The sequence below is a fragment of the Pyrus communis genome, chromosome 11 (assembly GCF_041283825.1).
Source record: "Pyrus communis isolate YQ-2024b chromosome 11, ASM4128382v1, whole genome shotgun sequence".
Taxonomy (NCBI): Eukaryota; Viridiplantae; Streptophyta; class Magnoliopsida; order Rosales; family Rosaceae; genus Pyrus; species Pyrus communis.
The window spans coordinates 23,879,781-23,897,764 of record NC_142575.1 but is presented as its reverse complement, the minus strand read 5'-3'; the positions used below and the strand labels follow the sequence as shown (position 1 = coordinate 23,897,764).

Below are 17,984 nucleotides of genomic sequence, written 5' to 3'. Positions count from 1 at the left end.
ACTTTTCTTGGAAGATGTGATCTCAGCAGACGACATTCTTGTCAATTTCCGAAAAAAAAAAAAAAAAAGCAAATGTAGAAAATTTCATATTTCACAAATCGTTGTGAAATATGCGATATCCTTGACCTTGTTGATTTTATCGGCAATTTGTTAGTGACTCTTCAGCAGTGGTGTTTTTCCTTTCATGTTGGTTGAGGAAAATCAGTTTAGCTGAGATGTGGAATAAAATTAAAGTTGTGACAACTGAGGTGTTGTCTATTTATTACCCTTGTTCGTACGCTTTTCGATGACACCGATTATTTTGGAATCTATTGTGACGTTCCACTGAACGCTTGGGTTGCGTACCGATGTAGCGTGACAGAGTATCGCTTATGTTTCCAATGGTTGGAACCATACGAAATGAACTATCTTACTCATGACTTTAACTCAACAATTATCATTTTTACTTGAAAAAAGAAAACCCAAATCAACGTCTACGATTGCATTATCATGTATTACTCCGGTTGTGCAAGTGTAATTATTGTTTACCGCAACAAAAGACATATATATCCTTGAACACTTTCAGCCTGTCTTATTTCATTCCAGTTGGAATTCACGAGTATTGATATGACGTTACTTACAAATCATTAAGAAATCGTTCAAGTGGTTATAATCACTTCTTGTATCCAAATAAAGATAGGGAAATATCACCATAAGCTCCTAGTACGAGGTGTCTTGTACATGTGGAGATTATGATGATGTTTCGATGATTATAGATTGACTTAACAAGTCAACTCACTTTTCTGTTGGTTCAGATGGACAACATATAGATCTCTTCGTAAAATTGCTCATTCTTGAATTTATCAGATTTTCTGGCGTTTCGATCAGCATTTACTCTGACTATGATTCCATATTCACCTCTTTATGCCAGAAGGCATTCCAATCATCCTTGGGTACGTGTCCTCCCTACTGCACTTCACATTATTTTTGATGTAGACAGACCGTCTAGGAAAATTGCTCGGACATTAAAGTTTAAGTTGTGACCATTAATTCCTCAATCACTTAACAAATACTCTGCTAAACAAATCTTTACTGTAGGTGATTGAATATTTCGGAAGCTATAATTGTAGCAAGATATATACGTGCAATCCAGTTATCTTATACTCTAGATTTGATGGACTTGTTTTGGCTCTTGAGTGTTTGTTTAGCCTTTTCGGCGTAATTTTTCACTAAACCTGAGTGGAAATTCATAATGAATCTGCTCGCTGAGGCGTTATGAACTACATTATTCGATTACATGGTATGCATGTGACTGCTGTGCCTCATCGTGATGTGCGTTTCACTTCCAAGTTTTGGGAAGTCTTCTTGAAGGCTATGAGTACAAAGTTGTTGTCTGGTACCACACTTCACCCTCAAACTAACGGCCAGTCTAAATGAACTATCCGGACCTTGTGGCATTTTGCGTTTATCCGATCTATAGTTTTAGAATGATTGTAGTAGACACTTATCTTTGTTAGAATTGCGTGTAACTGCGGTTTCTATGGGTGGAAAAAATTCCCAAAAATCCCGAACCGAATGAAAAAAATATGGATCCCAAACCAAAAATGTCCCAAACCAATTTTCCCAAAATTTTCGGTATGCTATCCCGAAAAAATATTGAAGTTTCAGTATGGGAATCGGGATTGTCTTCCCAATATTTCGGTATTCCCATACCGAACCGAAAATATATACTTTTAATTATTTATATATATATATATTTATACTGATAATATTAATAATATATATTATTTTTTTAATTATAGTTATAGTTAATTTCAACCGTTGGATTGTTCAAATTAATCTATGTCGTCCATTCCTTGTTAGGGTTTCTCCCAGTCGAGTTGTTTCGATCTCATTTCTCACTTAATCTCTCAGCTTAGCCTCCGAGAACCTTCTCCTGAGTGTCCTCATCTCTGTCTTGACTCTCAAATCCAACTCCGGCTAGTCACTGGCCTACCATCACACGGAGCCACCACTGTCTTTCTCCAACGGTGGAGCCTTCCTTCACGACACAGAGCCACAACCACCGGTCTTTCTCTCTCGTGATTCTCTCTCTTAGGAGTCTCTTACACGATTCTCTCTCTCATATCCAGACACAAGTAAATAATTATGGGAATTAATTTAGGGTTTGTGAAATTTAATTTTCGAATTCTAAACTAGGGTTTGTAAATTTAGGGTTTTTGAAATTTAATTTTCGAATTCTTGAATATTTGGTTTCACAGATTCTATTTAATTGATCTAATGATTCTTGGGTTTTTGCAGATTGGAGAAAGAATTGGGCTATTCTACTTTGCTTTTGCAACTTCTGTGTTGGAGCTTTATTTACAAACAGGTAAATTTCTCAGATGGGTTTTTACAGTTTGCTGTAAACTAGCAGTTTTTTATTAACTCATGTGCTTGTTATGAGTACATTATGCATTTTGATTTTGACCAAATGCTTGAAAGTTGAAACCCCATGATTAGTTGGCTTTTATGGAAGAATATGAGGAAACTATTTTAAATTATGTGTGTTTAATTGGTTAATGATGGCTAGTTTATGTTAATTGGGTGATTATTCTATGTTTGGAATTGGAGCTCACTGATTACACCTTAAGAAATTTGAGTTTTGTTATTTGATTTTGTTAAAATTTTGTTCTTTGAGGCACAATGCGTAATTTGTTTCTAATAAGTTTTGTGTTATCAATGTGAAAGATGGGCAAAGACAAATACGTGTGCTTTTCTATTTGTTGATGTTCTCTACAATTGCACTATTTGATTTGCTTAAGGTTGCATGTCGAGAAAACTTGGCATTAGTGGTTTAAGATATCCATGTCATAATGAACTTAAGTGCTGCAAACACTAGCAGGTTGTGGATAGTGCCTAGACCTTTTTGAACTCCCCTTTCTATAATTGTATGAATTTGGACTTTGGCTTCTATGTCAATGTATATGAAGTGAAGGTTCTTCTTAATGCATTAGATGATTAGATGTGAGATTGATGCCATAAGAAATTGTGTGAAGTTTATACACTCATCCCCTGCAAGGTTGGAGACTTTTAGGGAATATTGTGTCTTGTTGAGATTTGATAGGATGTTAAGTATCCCTTTTGATGTTGTCACAAGGTGGAATGCCACATATGAAATGCTTAATAGTGCTTTCAAGTTTAAAGAAGTGTTCTCTAAGATGGCCTTTGAGTGTGACTCTTTTAAAGAGGAGGTCTCAAAAGAGGTTGATAGGGTGACAATAAAGACAAAGCAGGTGGATCCTCCGGAGGTGGATGATTGGGAGAGGTCGGTGAGTTTTGCTCACTTTCTCAAAAAAATTTATGATGCCACCTTGAAATTGAGTGCAACCCTTACCCCAACGTCACACTTAATACTTAGCACGGTGATTGCATTGCAAGTGGAGATAGAAGAACAAATCAAAAACACCTCTAATGCCACTTTGCAAAGTGTAGCTACCTCAATGAAGCTCAAGTTTGACAAATATTGGGGTGACATTGAAAAGGTGACTCCTATTCTCTTTGTAGCCCAAGCACTTGAGAAAGTAAGGGTTAAAAGCTATGTAACCGAGTTGTATAATCCATATATATAAAGAGGGAGTGGTCCCTAGTAGTAGTACTGGTAGTAGTGCTACTTCAAATGTGGAGTGAAGATTAAGTGTTGTACTAGATGATGGGGGGGGGTGTGATAGTAGATATTGATGTTGCATCAAGGATGACAAGGAAGATCCAACAAAAGAGAGCGGAGGCACAACAAAATGAGATAGCCAATGAAGTGGATATGTACTTCAATGATCCACATCAAAGCCTAACATATGAGGGTTTCAATCTATTTGATTGGTGAAAGGGAAATAGTGGTACATATCAAACTCTTAGTAAAGTTGCTAAGGATATATTGGCCCTTCCTAGTAGCACTGTTGCTAGTGAGAATGTCATTAGTCTTGGTGGAAAAGTTGTTGATCCTTTTAGAGCTTCCTTAACACCTAAAATGGTTAAGGCTTTAGTGTGTACTAGTGATTAGCTTAGAGGAAATGAATTTTGTTTCTACAAGGAGCCTACACTCGACGAATTCTATTTCTACAAGGAACTTGAATGCTTAGAAAGAAGTAAACAATTTAATTTCCTCTTTTATTTTCGTAGTATTTATTATATATTTATATAATTCAATATAAATTATTTGTGGTTTATTGTTTTATGCACGGCTAATTTGGGAGGTGAGGAGAATACAACACAAGGAAATAAAATGCCACATCCACCTCCTCGACCACCTCAGGTTGAGGTTCAACGTCAAAATCAATCACTACCTCTACGACCACCCATTTTAAGGGAAGGGCTTAACCATCAACATCTAGGGGAAGGGCTCAACCATCAACATCAAGGGGAAAAGTACTAGTACCAACAAGAAGGAAGCAACCACAACCGTCAACAAGATCAAGGGGTCGAAGAGGCCAACAATCTTTATAAACTTTAAACTTTTATTTTTGTTTTTGGTTTGTAACTTAATTTATTTTGAAACTTTGGCTTGTAACTATTTTTTTTGGCTTTTGGGTTTGTTACTTAATTTATTTTGAAACCTTGGCTTGTAACTAATTTTTTTCCTTTCGGATATTTTAATTTATTTTTGTTGCATGCATTTCATTTGTAGTAGAATAGGCAGATTAGCTACTGTGACTTGATTTTATTTCTACACATAATGATTTGATGATCATTGCACAACCAAATTATTATAGCCCAACCAAATTTTGATCACTACACAACCAAGATATACAGATTGGCTATTCTGCACATTGCACAACCAAGTTATTATAGCCCAAAAGCCCAAAAAATATTTCGGGATTCCCGAAAATTTGGTTTGGGATCGGTATTTAATTTGGGATTCCCGAAAACTTTGGTTTGGGAATTGGGACTTGCATTTCGGTTTAGTATCTCATACCGAACTAGCCCTAGCAGTTACACTTTCGATTTTTGGGTATGACACCGTTGAGACGTAGTATGGAGATTTTATGCATAACACCTGATTGACATAGGAGTATTACGAATAGGTATTTGAATAATCAAGATTTCATTTTAGGAAATTGTGTGCTATTTGCGTTGTCGCCTAAGAGGGTATTGCGTGAGCGTGATTGTTAATCAGATGATTTATGTGTACTTCCTAATAAGGGGCAAGATGGTAATATTGCGCCCTTGGGAATTATTTGCTTGTTCATCGTGACAACAGTGAGTGGTCGGTATTGTGGGCTGCAGAACGTAATATTGATAACTTATTTGTTGGATTCGTTAAGCAAGTGGACAATTAGGCCATTTACGTTAATTCATTTATTTATTGTTTGGACTTGACCCTAAGTTACTACACACATATCTTCGGAGTACGTGACCGGACGAGTGCGTAGGTGAAATTTTTCTATGTTCGGTTTTGATTTCAGTACAACTATTTCTACGTGATTGTATATACGTATTTTGAATGAAAGTTTGAGTTTGGAGGCATGAAAGATGAATCATTGCAATCCGATTGTGACGGAATGGCATTCTCTTTTATGCAACTGCTCTAACTTGATTCCTTCTTTATATATATTTCTTTCTATCTTTGAGTATTTTATGTATAGCAACTTATTTCAAATTTCGGGGATGAAATTCTTTTAAGGTGGGTAGATTGTGATGACCCGTCCCTAATTCTACGGTTTTATAAATTTTACAAGTGTGAATTGACGAAAATGCACCTAGAGGTGAGATTGTTAACCTTCGTTGATCGTCTTTTTGTGATGTATATGAGATACTATTTTACTGTATTCTCGAAGTGCTTGATGGTGTGAATGCATAAGGGTAAGCATAACTAAATTTGGAGTTACGACAAAATTTTTAGAAACTACGGAGCGTGATGGGTGTTTTGGTAAATTCACGTTACAAGAGATATTTTCTATTTCTTCATTGGTGACTTTGAGCTGTGTGCCAAGTGGGGCCCATGCCCCATTCCTTCCCCTCTCTCCCGTGTTTCCCTTTTATCTCTCTATCTTCTTTTGCTGCCACCTCATACCGTTTCTCCCTTTCATTGCACTATCTCTTTTTTTCCCACTTTGACTCTCGAACTTTGCACTCTCTCTTTCCCTTCATCTCTCCCAATCCTTTAACTCATCTTATCTACAAATGTAGGAACGACCAACGGTGAAGCCGCTGTACCCATTGAAGATAAATCGTACCAAAACACCACCACTCGTCCATTCTGGTTTTCTAAACCCCCTCATTTTCACTCTTTCAACTCGGTGCCCACTGCATAGAAACATGAATAGTGATCATTTGCCATGGTCGACTTTGGCAAGGTTAACATACCACCAGGCCATCATAGCTTCTCCTCTGTGAAAACCCAGGAATCAGAGACAACACTTGTACCCTCTATTTCAGCTCCTTCTCTTCCCCACTACACAGAACAGCTAAGTGGAGACTAGCATTGCCATTTTCTCTGGCGAGTTTACTTAAAACCGAACGAAAGCAAGAAACGGATGAGGAGGAACTTCCCAAATTTTTCAGTTGCTTTCGAGCCGTTTTCCGGCCAACTCCGGCCACCGCTGAGGAAACCAAAGGTATATTTCAATTCCTTGTTTTTTGAGCTTCGATTTGATATATGGGAACGCTAGGTTTAGTAAAATTTTTGTTTGGTTGGAGCCGAGGTTTATCCCGACCATTATTTTCTCAGATTCCGATGGTTACAACAATAACCGGCAGGAGAAGAAGAATAAAAAAAGAAGAAAAAGGGGGCCTTAGGCCCAAAACTCCGGTCCAAAGTCTTTGGCCCAAATATTTAGCCCAACCAGCGCAAACCTTTGGGCTGATGTTCCAGCCCATTCCAGTTCCAAAATGGGCTCCGAATATTCTGGGAATATTCCCTATTGACTTTTTTGGAATTTTCTCGAAAACCCACCTAGGCTAATTTTGGCGCCCCAAGTACATTTTTGGTATCCATTTAGTGAAATTCTAAAGTTTTAATGTAGTTAACCATCTGGGCGTCTCATTTGACATTTTAGGGTTGACTATTGACTTTTCATTGACTTTTTACAAAAATTGCTCGAGACCCTTCTTAACGTATCTCGACGCTCTGATTCCAAATCCGCACTCCGTTTTCCTAATGTTATGCTTAGGTGTGATAACTATCAGAGACTCCGACTATCCTAACTCAAACAGTTGCAGTCTCGCAAGTATCTGTGAATGGGTCTTTACTCTTAAATATTATACACTTATTTAGTTTCCATTTATACATTTGAAAAAGAACTTCCTACATATGCCTATTAGACTAATGTTTATAAGAATTAGCGAAATAATGGAATTTACGAAATTATCCTAAATCCTACGGGATGCGTATGTATACATATTATTAAGGGATGCCTTATTTATATTTACAGCAGTGAATAGTATTATGTTGGTGTAAGTTATTGATTTACTGTTGTATGATTTTGTTTACGTTATCTACTCATCGTTGTTACACTGGTGTTAATACTTGCCAGGACCAAGGCCAAATTTTCACGTGTATGTGCATTTCGTACCGTACGCTCACTTTGGATCTATTGTAGGTGCCAATCCTGTTCTAGATTACTATATGAAATTAGGACTCCTATGTGTTGTGCATAGTGCCAGTCTTCACGTGATTGTAGTACTAGAACGTATATCTTTGTTTATGTGAGATTATGTGATTATGGACGCCATGTGCTTACTTACGAAATATTGTGCCGTATTGAATTCTTGAGGTTTTGCATGTTATGGTAAGTATTCTCTTACTATATGTAGTATGTATATTTTGGAAACTATACTTATTTTACGGCGAGGGGTATAATATTTTCAAAAACATTTTTATAAAACTTTATTTTTAGGCCCATTTAACTTTGTTTTTCACCCCTCCAGGTTTTCATGGCTGTGTTTTCGTATCGACGAGGATTCTTGGCAAATCTTGGTATTGGAGATTACCTTCGATGGTATAATTCTTATCCTACTTTACTGTACTTTGCTTATGCTCTAACATCACGTGTGAAATGGGTTCATTTCCGCTCACAAGCGTACTCTTATATTCAGGCACTTTAGGTTTAAATTTATTCATATTTTCCATATCACTACACTTTATGGCTTCGTCACCCTCTTGGTGTCTGCCAGCACGGCTCGCTTCAGAGTCCAGGTGGACATTCCGGGTCGGGGTGTGTCATTTACGCTATGAATGGCTTGCGTTGCATATGATTAAAAGCAAGGAGGCAATTTGTCACGCATAATCGTTAACGACGAAAATTTTATAATTACATAACATTAAAATTACTCAAAACCAAATGTTGTTGGACAAATTTCGTTGTAGAAAGGTCTACTCGAAGAAATTATTTGTCGTGCATATACATACCCAACGATGCCCTGTTGTCGACATAAACTCAACGTGACGATATAATGTCGTACCTTAGTTCTGCGCGATATATGCTTTCTTCTCCTATATTTTAGGTGACGAACCTACGCTTCATCATGCAAGGTGTCTTCTGTGACGACATTTACTTGTCTTCGTCACGCAAATGCATTTTTCACAACCTTTGTGCAATGACGTCTTTGCAACAAAGGAGTCGTTGTGACAATACTTAAGCGATGGAATTTTGTCTTTGCGCAACGAACTTTTGTTCGTTGAGAAACCTGTTTAATGTAGTTGTGTAACATTATCGTTTGTAAAAAAATAAAAAATAAAAAATTGGTATGGCATTATGGTTTAGAGGAGAAGGATGTAGAGAATTTGAATTAGATACATAAGGTTTGAACCTTGAATTTGAACTAGATACATAAGGTTTGAACCTTGAATTTGAACTAGATACATAAGGTTTGGAGACTATAGTGTGTGTGTGTGTGTGTACAGCTTGCTTGCTGCTTAGCTGCTAGTGGCCTAGCAGTTAAATGAATGTTTCTATTGCATACATTTTTTTTTTTTGTTACATCGAGGTTTTTGAACCTGACATAACCTAGTTTTACCCATAACCCAACTCACCTCAACGTTGCAACCAGTGGCTGTATATTGCATTCTGTTCTTAATTAATATAACGGTTTTCCATTACTTATCATTACATGTTCTCCAACAACTAATTATATATGTTTTTAAAAATATTTACATTTGTGAAGTTAAGCTTATAATAAAAAAAACTATTTTAAGTAATAATCTAAAATGAACATGAAAAATAAAGTATTTTGCTCAAGTATTACCATTTGTATTATAGAATGTCTTGAATTACAATTTGACTTAGCATTGAAGACTAGATGCTCTTAGTAGGAATAGTTATCTGGTTTAGAATTAATATCAGGTTATTAACAAGGATACCAAATATTTGATCTTTGCAGCAAAATGGATCAAAACGAGGAGCTGTTGCAGATTTTTGCTTTTGGTTGATGGGGGCCTTGGAAGTGCAGAAATGCAGCAACCTTTCAAGGAGAGCTTTGTCCGCCTGAATAGGCTATTAGTTTGATGAGGAAGCCCCGGAAAGAATGGACTGATGCGAACCAAAGGGGCTGCTGTGCGGAGCTGTTATGCAGGCCTCCTAGTGGAACCCAACATAATCTCCAACGGAGGAAGCCAGAAATAGGAAGGTTGAAGGTCAATTCGGTGGAGCATGGCAAGCGGACACAATATCAGGAGGAACTCGGAGGGTCGTGAGGAACAGCGCAGGTTGGTTTCAAATGGAAGGTGGACTGCTGGCCGCATTGAGCCTTGCCGTGGAAGCTGAGGCCGTAAGGGATGATCTGACTGCATGCGTGGAGGAAAGACTTAAACATGTTATATTGGAATCGGACTCCATCAACTTAATTAATTTCAATGCTCAAAGGAGAAAGGGAACCAGATTTTACAGTTGCTTGCATCTTATTTGACATCCGAGAGCTAGCTATTCAAATGGAATCCATCGAGTATGTTTTGTGCCGCGAGCTTGCAATAGGGCAGCTCAGCTCACTCGGTGGTTTCGTTTGTCAACAGTAGAGGGGGCTCTCATAGATGGGGACTTCTATTCCCAAGTTTTCTGTTCAACATTCTTGCAGAGGATGTAAACATTTCTATTCATATTGATTAAATCTATCATTTTGACAAAAAAATAACAAGGCAGCCTACGTGAATTAAAAATTAGCAATTAATTCAAAACTTTTGAAAAGAACACCTTTGATAAGTTAGCAACTGAAAGAACTACCATTGTTCACTATCAACCCAGCAACCCAGCAACCTTGCTTAAAAACAATTAAATTGTTGTTAAGGAAGAGTGAAAAGTATAGATAACTAAATCAAATGGCATTTCAAAAACCCAAAAGGTGTTGGGTAAAATTGAAACTCCTCATTCATACAAATATATATCACATTAAACCAGACACAATAACATGACATAAAGGAAGATTAAAGTAAGAAGGGATTTTAACTTTGTACTAATTAATGTTTCATTTACCTGATTCATTTCAGAGGAACACATAGTCACAAAGCCCTATAGGCATATTAATAAAGGTTACTACCACAGTCAACAAAGTACGAGCACACAAAAAGAAAGAAAAAAGAGTATGCCCAACCATAACTTTTTTCCTCTCTTCTTGTGTTTTGGATTTCTATGCAATAATTAAAGTGTTAGAGTATATAAGACATGGAGGGTGTGGATCATTACACATGTCATTAGTTAAACAGATAAGGCAATTAGGATTGTTGGTATTGTAAGATTCGGATAAGGTAGTTAGCTGAGTATTCACCTATAAAGCAACTGTATCCTTGTAACCAGAAATCATTCAAGAAAATACAAGTGAAAACTCATTCTCTTTCTCTCTCTCTCTCTCTCTCTCTCTCTCTCTCTCTAAACCTTCTCTGTTTCCTCTTTCTTCTTCTGCAAACTCTCTGTTCTCTTTTCTGCATATTGCTTAACATGGTATCAGAGCCAAATAAGCTTCGTTGCAAGCTTTTTTTATCCTTAGTTATTTTCTTCCGCTACCTATTTCTTTCTTCTACAATCTTTCTGTGATTTCTTTTCTGAATTTCTAGGTTGTGATTATTACCCATTTTTGCCATCTGTTTTCTGCAAGTTCTTACACACCAAGTGTTTGTTTTAAGTTCTCTGAGAAAACTGATCAACACGGTTACCGCGAGTCAATTGCAGATCTTGCGTTCACTGATCACGGGGTTAGTTTCATCCATTTCAACTTCGGTTTCACTCAAGTTGGATGAGAACAACTACCTTCAATGGCACTTTCAGATGCAATTAATGCTTGAAGGTTATAGGATTATGGGGTTTGTTGATGGCACAAATATGTGTCCTTCCCAATTTTCTTCTATTTATTCTGGGATTCTGCGGTAACGACTGGTGTCTCATCTTCAAGAACTGAGACAGATGAATACAAGGTTTGGGAAATGCATGATAGGGCACTTATGCATCTCATTACTACAACCTTATCCCCTTCTACAATTTCTTGTGCTATTGGTAGCACAAGTGCAAGGGATTTATGGGTTAGGCTCCAAGAACAATTCTCTATCGTGAGTAGGGCTACAATCTTTCAAATGAAATCAAATCTTTATACCATCAAGAAAGGCACTGATTCTGTGACTCAGTACCTGCAAAGAATCAAGGAAGCAAGAGATTTTCATGCTGCTGCTGGAGTCACATTTGAAGGCGAGGATATTATTATTCTTGCTCTTAGTGGCTTGCCATCCGAGTATAACACCTTTAGATGTGTGATCCATGGCAGAGAAAATGTTATTTGTCTCAAAGATTTTCAATCCCAATTGCTTGTAGAGGAAGTTTTTGTTAAAAACAATTCATCAATACCATTCCTCTCTACTATGGTGGCACATGATCAAAGACAGGGTTCCAAAGACTCAGTTACTACCAATTATGGTCATGGATCATCTGCATCAAATGGCTATACACAAAATCTGGGATTTCAAGGCAATTGTCATTCTAGTTTCTATGCCAGTCCTAGATGCAATGGAGGCAGTGGACACAATCAATCCTTTTACTCAAAATCATAGGTACATGCAAGTTTCAGTATAATCACGGCCAAAGGTATTCTAATCCTAAATGTGTTGTACATGAATTCACTTCCCAGCTTAATAATGGAGCTTTTTATTCTATAATCATTTGCCAATTATGTGCTCAACAAGGTCATAGTGCAGCTAATTGTATTTAAAAAATCATTGATTCACCTGAGCTATGTCAAATATGTAATTGGAGGAACCATAGTGTTGTCACTTACTTGTACAAAAAAAGGACCTATTCATCTGCACCTCCAATGACTGTTATACATACCAGTTTCACTGGACAAAACCAATCGTATACAATGCCATCTCACTTGTCTAATGTCGTGTGATGTGGTAAAGGCCGATTCCATTACAATAACGGTCCAAGGTTTAATACATACAAGTCTTTTCCTCAATTTTCACCAGGAGTTCTTGGCTCACCTCAATCTTCGTATCCTAATTCACAGAAGGGTCATTTTGCTGCTCATTGTTATCACATACTTAATACTCACTCTTCAATTTCAGCCCTTGAATCATGTCAAAGTACATTGAAAATATCTCAAGGAATTCTTAACTCTCATCCTCCACTGACAAAATATTGTGAATGTTGTTGGCCCAATGATGGATGCTTCAATGGATGTAATCATGTTTATGGCATAAGGGGAGATTATATTCCAATAGAACATGATGTGACTAACGACATGACTAGTGAATGAGTTGATAAGGAAAGAATTGAAAGCATGTTTGGTAAGAAGCTGGAAATAGTGGCAACAAAGAAAGCTCTACTTTGTCTATTGAGTTGTATGATTTACAAAACCACACTCACCACACTCCATTGACACCATCATTTCAGTGCTCAAATCATGAAATCAATATATCACCTTCCTTATGCCATTCTACAAGTTACCTTCCATCACTCGAATCTAATCTTAACATCAAATCACCTGATGAAAAATCAACACGATTCCCTTTGGGAAATTCAAAGACTGGTGGCGTTCTTCTGGAAACAAGTAATACCTTATTAGATATATGCTCTTACCACTAGCAAGAAGACTATGACAACATTGGAAAACTTGGTGAAATGCATACCTTGAGTAGGTTATGTGATGGTGCAAGTATTGTTGATCTTAAGCTAGCATACCATATGCTAATTACTGACAAAGGTGGATGCCCTAAGTTTTTGTTCAGAAGCATTTATCTTGGATGTACTTTGAGAATGATTTCTTCCTTCTTAATTGCTGGGTTGCTAAGCTGGCTTTCCAATTTGAGTTGGAATTTCTTGTTGCTATAATTAGATTACTTGTGCAATTGGTTGAAAGAATTCAATCGGTCTTTCATAACATATCAAATTCTGCTCTTCATGAACTGTACAAGTCTAAGGATGTTGATGACAAGGGTATTAGTTTGACTTGTCACTTGTTGAAGATAATGTGCTCTGTTCCTTGCAACAATCTCATATTTTGATACTCCAACCATGAGGTTGAGGGAGGGAGACAATCTTATACCATGGTCATCTGTCAAGAAGCTTCTTGGTTCAGTTTCTCTTCTTCCGAACAATTTGCTAACATTTTTACCAAAGCCCTGAGTTCACCATTGTTCAATACTCACTGCAACAATCTCATGCTTGGACCTCCATGAGCTTGCAGGGTGATGTTAGAGTATATAGGATATGGAGGGTGTGGATCATGACACATATCATTAGTTAAACAGATAAAGTAGTTAGGATTGTTGGTATTGTAAGATTCAGATAAGGTAGTTAGCTGAGTATTCACCTATAAAGCAACTGTATCCTTGTAACCAGAAATCATTCAAGAAAATACAAGTGAAAATTTATTCTCTCTCTCTCTCTCTCTATAAACCTTCTCTGTTTCCTCCTTCTTCTTCTTCTGCAATCTCTTTGTTCTCTTTTCTGCATATTGCTTAACATAAAGATCACACTACTATAGAAGAACAAAAGGGCACACTCCCTAATTAAGCAAGAGAAAGTGAGGCCACTATGTGAAAGAATTGTAACTTCTCCAGTAGCTCTTTGGCTTGGGTTGTGCCCCTTTTCTCCACCCTTGAGAACAGCTCATTGCCAAGGTGGTCACCGATGTGTGCATCGACGAGGACTCCAGCAACGCTCCTACAACTGTTGGCAAGGGCTCGACCGACTTCAGCAGCATCATCAGGTTCACTCACAACAAGGGGACTTCCTCCTTTAAAAATCTCAAGCTTGTTTATGGTGAATGAGCCATCGGCTTCCACTACTTCCTTGAAGTCTTGTAAACTTGATGCATACACAGGAATGTTGAAACTGTCACGTTTCTCACTAGTGATAAGTCCCTGCAAAAAAACATACATTCATAGTTAATAAACCTATGGATCAAAACTTTATATGTAAAAACTCAAAAGTAGTATAGTAAGGTTATAAGAAACGATAAATCCAAATCCAAATATATATGATTTTCTGAAATTATTTGTAGCCATATAAATTATTATATTATTGATCACATTTCTTATAAAAGATAAGGTCTTCAATGAAGGCAAGTTTTATATGCTATAATTTCATAATTAATTTGTTCCATGATTAATTTGAACGAGTTAGCGATAAAACGGAGAATAAAATAAGAGAGCATATGTAAAAATACATACCAACCAAGAAGATTTTGCAATAATAAGTTTACCACTTATTAGAAGATCATAAGTACGTAATTTAGGTCTCCTTCTTCAAATTTTATATTTTTTTATTTTTTTATGAACACTGGTCATCTAACTTATCCAAATGGCCCTTGTCCTGTGATACAAGAAATGATTATCACTTTGGTTTTAAAATCAAGCTATCACATTGATCCCATTTTTCAATAACATGGACCACTCGGCAGCCAATAATATATAATTATTTTGCCGACAGTACTAATATACAAATGGAAGGGCCATGCCAGATCAGTTTTAGGGTTAGCATCCAACGACCAGAATCAACCCAACTTAATCATAACCAGTGAAAATTCATGATAAAGGTCTTGTGAAACCAATAACACCTAATCTAATCATGCATATCTCCTTTCTTGTTTGTTTATTTGTTTTTGGTGTTTAATTTCTCTTTTGCTTTTTGGTCTGCCAATTGAAGCACAAAAATAAAATGTGACTTAGCTCTATAGCCCTATAGCCCTATGGTATTATGCATGCACATTGCACACAAAACAAACATTACTATATAATGTATTTCTCGTGACATATATAATTAAATATATGATTACCTCTTGGACAAGATCATCCCAAGCATCCTGAAAGTGGGTCCCAAAGAGAAGGCCTGGGCCACTTTCGTCAGTGGGGTCCACTGTGGTCCTACCCAAGCAGACAAGAAACATGGAGCCTCCCTTCTTGAGCTCCTTGGCTCTGGACCTGAGAAAGCTTGCCAAGTCTGTCTGGAACTGCTTCTTGTAGGCAATAGCTGTGCTCTCATTTGCCCCATGAATAAACACCCTTCCTTTGTTGTAGGCTGCTGATCTCTTGTCCAGCACACTCTCTGGAACCTGGGTCCCCATATATAAGAGATTTAACAATTATCATATTATTGCTAATATTATCGATGTCTAAGTTTTGATTTTATACAAACGATATTAAAAGAGAGAAAACCGTTCTTAAAACTTTTGAGTATAAAAATACATATTGTTAATTATTTGAACTACAAATGCTTTATATGTTCATCCAAGTGTATTTTGATTTTTAACCACACAACAAGATTGTTTTATGGCTGTTGAAAATCCCAAGCATGTTGCAAAAAAGCATGCATCATGAGCCATGTTGCGTAAATTCTTCAAGACATTTTGACCAGGCTCACTCACCTTTTTTTTGTTCGTTTTGGTTCAACTTATTTGACTTTTTAGTCGTTTCCTTGAACGTAGTTTCGCTTTCAGTTACTGGCTACTTTTTTTATGGTCGAACAGTTACTAGCTACTTTTTTATTTTTATACAGCAGTTACTAGTTACTTGAGCACTCAGGAAAAGTATTAGCTAGGTAAATTGGACTTGAATGAAATGATTCAGAAGCTTTTGCTTCTAATTAAATATAACAAGCCATGATTAGTTTTATTTTATCTTTGTAAACTTAATTAGCCAATCTAGCTAGCTGTAGATGATTAAGGTTTGAACACAAAGTTTACTTTAATAATAATAATAATTAAATTTATTTTTACAATGGTTAGGATAAGGTAATAATATTTGATGAAGCGTACATACTCAAATGTGTGTTGAATAAGATAGCAATCATGGTAAAAATAAAGAATCTGAAATGAGAATGAGTAAGTAAGCAGTTGAGCAATGCAATTTACCATATTATTCTTAGTTTTTATATATATTACTAAAATCGTATAAAGTAATTAGATAACTAATAGAGTTGAATGACATACAAACAAAAGGTTTCCCTTAGTATACTATCGACATATATCGTAACGTTTAGCCATTGTCTAGCATCAAGACATTTATTTTTTTTTAAAACTATATTATCTACATTAAGGGAAATGAGGGTGAGTTTAACCTCACAATATGCTAGCAATAATGTGGTTCAACTTCTCCTTTGGTAAGAATCGAATCTAAAACTTCTCACTTACAAGTGAAGAGGAATATCACTACACATCTCACTTTCAAAGATGACATTTTAAAAGGACGAACATAAAACATAATTGTCTTTCATATGACAAGTTCCTTTTAACCTCGAGACCATAATTCATGGCATCAACTTTTTTGACCTATTCAAAACCAGCAAGAAAAACGTATACTTTTCCTTCTTTCTTCGCCTTCTTTTGAGTATTTGTTTGCATCAGCGGGGATATGTGGCATAGTTTCCTTGGATACAAACAAGTATTAATTGGTTTTGCATATTTGTCATCACCAACTTAAAATTTTGTACATACTATATTATTCTATTAAAAAATCCCATGTAATTAGGTAACTAACTAAGATTATTAACTACTTTACTTAATTACCTGAGAGAGCCAATGCAAGGAGAACGCCGAGTGAAAAAGGTCAACGGACCTCGATGGGAAGAGCCGCCGGTAAAATGAACCGGGGACGGCAGCAGCAAAGTAGGAGCGGTGGTTGTCAGCGGCAAGCGTTTCCTCCATGCTGCCGCCGTGGTTGGCCATAGGAGGGATGAGCTGGAACAGCGTGTTGAAGTCATTGCTGGGGAGATCAGAGAAAAATGCCGAGAACTCAGGGGGGTCATATCCCAAGGCCTCATAGCGCTTGGTCATGTGTTCGATGATCACATCTATTATGTAGATAGTGTTGCTTCCGCTTGAGCATCCAAGATCCACAGCCACAAATGGCACTTCTGGAGAGCTCAGTCGCACACTGTCTAGGGTTTCTTTTAGCAGGTGAAGCATAGATCTTGCATGTATGGCCTGAAAATTTAATTAAAACACAATTATTTGGATAATATTAAATATTGAAACATATTAAGTGCTAAATTCATAAAATAAAATAAAAAATTAGTTTAATGAACTAGCTATTACCTGGGCTTGGGAATTGTTGGCATAGCTGGACTCTCCTTTGCCTCCTTTCATGCTAAATATCTTCTCGAGCTTTATACTAGAAACTACGACGTTGTCTCCCTTGGGAGCCATAAGAAATTAAGAATATGATGAGTGAGAAGTAGTATTGCTGTTTAAGATTACAAGAGTATTTTGAGGGTAAAGGGCGGAGTTGGTAAATGGTGGAGTATATATAGAGGGAGGAGGGGAGAATCAGAGAGAAATGGAGTTGTTTTTTAGAAGAGTGACAATAAAGTATGATGATATAGTAGTGCATTTTGGAGTGGCATGATGGCAAGCTAGCTCTTTTAATTGTGTTCCCTAAAGAATATTTCATGTGCACCAAATTTTTAAAAATACTGAGTAATATTTATGGGCTTAATCAAATTTTAGTTTTCTTTTGTGTAGTTAATTAAAGAAAAATTAATCTTATGCCTTAAATATTAACAAAAACAAAGACCGTGACCAAATTGATAAATAAAACCACATGGAAAGAAATT

The 17,984-nt window shown here is 36.6% G+C and overlaps 1 protein-coding gene across 1 annotated transcript; it reads right to left on the bottom strand.

Annotated features, from left to right (window-relative positions):
• Window positions 1-13,746: 13,746 nt before the first annotated feature.
• LOC137741354 (indole-3-acetate O-methyltransferase 1-like) lies at window positions 13,747-17,708 on the bottom strand. The gene is made up of 4 exons (XM_068481077.2): window positions 17,467-17,708; window positions 16,939-17,355; window positions 15,211-15,486; window positions 13,747-14,296 (listed from the first exon to the last, which is right to left on the bottom strand). The coding sequence occupies exons 1-4, from the start codon at window positions 17,575-17,577 to the stop codon at window positions 13,943-13,945; spliced, it is 1,158 nt and encodes a 385-aa protein (XP_068337178.2). The 5' UTR covers window positions 17,578-17,708; the 3' UTR covers window positions 13,747-13,942.
• Between the last annotated feature and the right edge of the window lie 276 nt (window positions 17,709-17,984).